The 4823-nt window shown below is 44.6% G+C and overlaps 1 protein-coding gene across 1 annotated transcript; it reads left to right on the forward strand.

The window, feature by feature from the left end:
* Positions 1 to 1397: 1397 nt before the first annotated feature.
* LOC139538212 (carboxypeptidase N subunit 2-like) lies at positions 1398 to 4604 on the forward strand. Its single transcript, XM_071340073.1, has 2 exons — positions 1398 to 1500; positions 1820 to 4604. Exon 2 carries the CDS (start codon positions 1827 to 1829, stop codon positions 2898 to 2900), a length of 1074 nt encoding a protein of 357 aa, XP_071196174.1. The 5' UTR covers positions 1398 to 1500; positions 1820 to 1826; the 3' UTR covers positions 2901 to 4604.
* The last annotated feature ends 219 nt before the right edge of the window (positions 4605 to 4823 follow it).

Consider the following 4823-nt stretch of genomic DNA (forward strand, 5'->3'; position numbering starts at 1 on the left):
TTACTTTAAATTAAAACATTTTCTGTATTTGTTTGCATAATAGAAGATGCAACCATTGAATAGTAATTGTTTTATAATGCTAATGGAGAATTAATAATGAATAGCTTTTTTATTGCATCTAGGTATAGAAGCGCTTTACATTGTATAGGAGTAACTATTGTTTCTGCACTCACTGGTTTCCCTTAGCTACTGGAGAAAAGGTTGTTCTGAACCAAACATGTCTTCTCTTTCTCCAAACAAATCATTTTGTGGCAGTGCTTTGTATCATACTGGTTCTACTCAGAAGTGCTATTTGCATAGATCTATGAATTGCCATAATAATGTCTTCCATTGCTTATTTATAGTAGCATTGTCTTCCTCTTTTTGCCCTTTGCAAGTCAAGCGCTACCACGTGGCAATGCTGCCATCTGCTGTATTTGTCTCTTATTGAGACCCACTCAGGAAGCCAGCACAACAGCCTTCAGTCTAAATACAAAAATAGATGGGTTCCATGTCATGGTGAAATGAATTGCAATTACACAATATCCTTGCTCATCACACTGGTAGGAATTTCCTGGGTGGTCTGCATGTTCTCCCTGATAGAGTGTGGTTTGATATTCAGCACTCATCTGCTCCCATGGTGTTGTGCCCCAGCTCACAGCGGTTGAGTAATGAACCTCTTTTCCAATCATGTTTCCTCCACTTGATAGCTGGGCTGTGTTTAGCTGTGGGGATCCAGCACAACACATCTTTATGGAGCAGAGGAGCAGCAGACTCCAGGATCCAGGCAGCTAGTAGCATAGTCCTGCTCTCTGCTGGGTTTACAGAGTAAGCATGTGACTTCTAAATGATACGGAGTGAAATAAGGTCTAGTCTTCAAGGAGTGGAATAACAATGTAGCTGGAGTAACCACGTGTGCAACACTTAATGATGCTGGTTACAGTCAGAGATAACAGACAGCTGCTGTGTCTGTCATTGGCTAGTCTACTGTAGACCCGGATGTCCTGTAACCCCATCGTACTATCGTAAGTGTTGTTTATTGATGCGGTGCCAAGTCTTCCTCCTCTTTCAAATCAAATCAAAAGTTTATTGGTTGCATACACAGTTTAGCAGATGTTCTAGCGGGTGCAGTGAAATGCTTGAGTTACTAGCTCCTAACAATGCAATAAAGAACCACTCCACCGTCATCACTTCTATCTCCATTGGTACAGTATGTGACTGTGACCAGGCAGGGTGGGAAGTCGGCTCTCTTCCTGCCACTGTGTGAATTATTCACACTGCCATTGTCAGAGCGGCCCTCACCTGTCAACAGGTGCACTAGAGGGGAGTGGAAGGGTTGAAGGGTGGAGGGGGAGGGGGTAGTGAGCAGACCACCCCTTCTTTTCAGAGGTTGACAGATGGATCAGGTCAGCTGTCTGGTTTGTCTGGTCCGTGTGGTTCATCTGCAGGCAGTCTGGGCTCGACGCAGACATATGCTACATGGTGTGCTGAGTTTTACAATTAGGCTACCACAGACAACAGGTAAGGCGTGGGTTCTTCGTCTTGTTTTTTTGCTTAATAGTGTGCTAAAATAAGTTGCTGTTCCTGTCGCTTTGTCTGTTTGACATAACTGTTGTTAATTACAGGCTAACACTCTAAACCAGCACAAAGTATATTCAGCATACAGTGTTTGAACAGTTGTTGTTTTTAGACAGGGTAAAGTATCTGATGCTTTTCTCAAGCTTGTGGGAGTAGTGTTCACACAAACACTAACAAATAATTCAACGTCATATCATTTTTCAGGATATGTTGTGAAATGCATGAGCCTTTGTTCTTTTATTTGTTCTTTTATTTATTTCAGGAACAGGATGGATCCATCCCATTGGTTCATATTCATCATGTATGTTATCACTTTTCCATTGAAGAAAATTACTGCTTGCTATGACGGGTGCAGCTGCCTCACAGATATAAAATATATCAACTGTTCGGGTGGGAATCTTACCACTCCTATTAGGAATGTCCCCCACAACACAGAGTACCTGGACCTGTCCAGAAACCTGTTGACAGTGCTCCAAGCAGGTTCATTTGGGACCCTGTGGAGCCTGAGGGTGCTCCTTTTAAAAGACAACAACCTCAGCCATGTAGATGACGGAGCTTTCTCCTCCCTCCAGGGTCTGAGGAGGCTGGACCTGAGCCGTAACCACCTTTCTGCCCTGGGGCCTGGCTTCTCCCTGGGCCTTGAATCCCTAACAGAGCTCCTGCTGGATCACAACCATCTCACCGTCCTGGAGAGTGGGGCCTTCCACAGCCTGGACAGCCTCCAGAAGCTGGACCTGAGCAGCAACCTAATCTCCACAGTAAAGCCCAGAGCCCTGGGTTACCTGACTGGCCTGCGCCAGCTCCACCTGGAGGGAAACCATCTAACCTCCCTGGGTTCCGGCCTCTTCTCCACGCTGCGCTCCCTGGAGGTGCTGGGCCTTCGGGGGAACTTGATCAGCTCCACTGAGCCAGGAGTCTTCGCCCCTATGTCTTCCCTAACTCTGCTGGACCTGGCCCTCAACCGCCTAAGCACCCTGGGCTACAGGACCCTGTTGAGCATCCACACCCCCAGCCTCCACGTCCTGTTGGAGGGCAACCCCTGGCACTGTGACTGCGACCTGCAGAGGGTGTTCAGGAAGTTGTCCAGCATCCACAGGGTCTTCCTGGATGACTACCAGGAGCTGAGGTGCAGCCAGCCCACCGAGCTAAAGGGCAGGTCCATGGGAGAAGTGGATGATGAGCTGTGTGTCGGAGAGACTGTGACAGTGCTCATTCTGACGGTCACCGTGGTGGTCACCGTGGTAGCTGCCATTATCATGGCGGAGAAGAACAAGAAGAATAGCGTGGCCAAGAACTGGGAGGAGAGCGTGGGGCTGGACACCTACTGTGACAATTACAATTAAGGCTGTCACCTCCTCATGATACAATAATGAAAACTCACTGCGCCTCAGCTCCCAATGTGGTTAAAGATCTGATTAACAACATTGAATGCAAGCAGATTTTCTTTGATAACTATAACTATTCTCAAAGAGATTTGCCCTCTTAGTTTGTAGAATAGGAAATCTCGTATTGATTCCCTATATAAGGCAGTGAAAGACTTGTTTGACAAGTTACTATTTTGCTGTGACAGTTGACATGGCCACCGTTAGGGAATTTACATACACTACAGTTCAAAAGTTCGGGGTCACTTAGAAATGTCCTTGTTTTTTTTTAAAGAAAATCACATTTTTTGTCCATTAAAATAACATCAAATTGATCAGAAATACAGTGTAGACATTGTTAATGTTTTAAATAACTATTGTAGCTGGAAACGGCTGTTTTTTAATGGAATATCTACATTGGCGTACAGTGGCCCATTATCAGCAACCATCACTCCTGTGTTCCAATGGCACATTGTGTTAGCTAATCCAAGTTTATCATTTTAAAAGGCTAATTGATCATTAGAAAACCCTTTTGCAATTATGTTAGCACAGCTGGAAACTGTTGTTCTGATTAAAGAAGCAATAAAACTGTCCGTCTTTAGACTAGTTGAGTATCTGGAGCATCAGCATTTGTGGGTTTGATTACAGGCTCAAAATGGTCAGAAACAAAGAACTTTCTTCTGAAACTCGTCAGTCTATTCTTTTTCTTTGAAAGGAAGGCTATTCCATGCGAGAAATTGCCAAGAAACTGAAGATCTGGTACAACACTGTGTACTAATCTCTTCACAGAACCGCACAAACTGGCTCTAACTAGAATAGAAAGAGGAGTGGGAGGCCCCGGTGCACAATTGAGAAAGAGGACAAGTACATTAGAGTGTCTAGTTTGAGAAACAGATGCCTCACAAGTCCTCAACTGTACTTGTCCTCTTGCTCAGTTTAAAACATTAACAATGTCTTGTGGTGTACAGCAGGTCAGCCACCAGGGGGAGACTCGTCGAGGCCATGGTGGCAGATGGAGTCTACATCACGAGGCGATGGCTCCCTCTGCTGGACGTGCCAGGTCTCGACGGGCTCTCCAGCCAGGACTAATTGGAGCTGATTGTGGTTGGTGTGTAATCAAGGGCTGATTGCTCACCAGCTGTACGAGTCCCATAAAGCTGCCAGGAGGGCAGCACACAAGGAGAGGGACTGGGGGAAGAAAGGTGACTTCTGTATAGTTGGAGACAGTGCCCGAGCTAAAAGGAGGGAGTTCAGTTTTTTACAGCAAGACCCGGAGTCCAGAAGATGGTATCCCGGAGAGGGTCTTATGGGGGAGACCTATCCTTTTCTTTTGATTTATTATTTATATAAACACCCTTGAAACCGAGCTAATCATACTCTGTCCGTGTTTGATCTGTGTAAAAGTCTCGAACAAACCCCCTGGTCTGCCACAGTCTATACTGTATTTCTGATAAATTTGATATTTTAATGGACAATTTTTTTTTCTATTCTTTAAAAAACAAGGACATTTCTAAGTGACCCCAAACTTTTGAACGGTAGTGTAAGTATTCACACCCCTGAGTCAATACTTTTTAGATCAACACTTGGCAATGATTACAGCTGTGAGTCTTTCTGGGTAAGTCTCTAAGAGCTTTCCAAACCTGAATTGTGCCCCATTTGCGCATTTAATAAAATAATTCAAGCTCTGTCAAATTGGTTGTTGATCATTGCTAGACAACTATTTTCAGGTCTTACCATAGATTTTCAAGTAGATTTTAGTCAACTTTAACTCAGCCACTCAGGAACATTCACTGTCAACTTGGTAAGCAACACCAGTGTAGGTTTTACCTTGTGTTTAAGGTTATTGACCTGCTGAAAAGTGAATTAATCTCCCAGCGTCTGGTGGAAAGCAGACTGATCAAGGTT

Source organism: Salvelinus alpinus, chromosome 14 (assembly GCF_045679555.1).
Source record: "Salvelinus alpinus chromosome 14, SLU_Salpinus.1, whole genome shotgun sequence".
NCBI classification, from domain to species: Eukaryota; Metazoa; Chordata; class Actinopteri; order Salmoniformes; family Salmonidae; genus Salvelinus; species Salvelinus alpinus.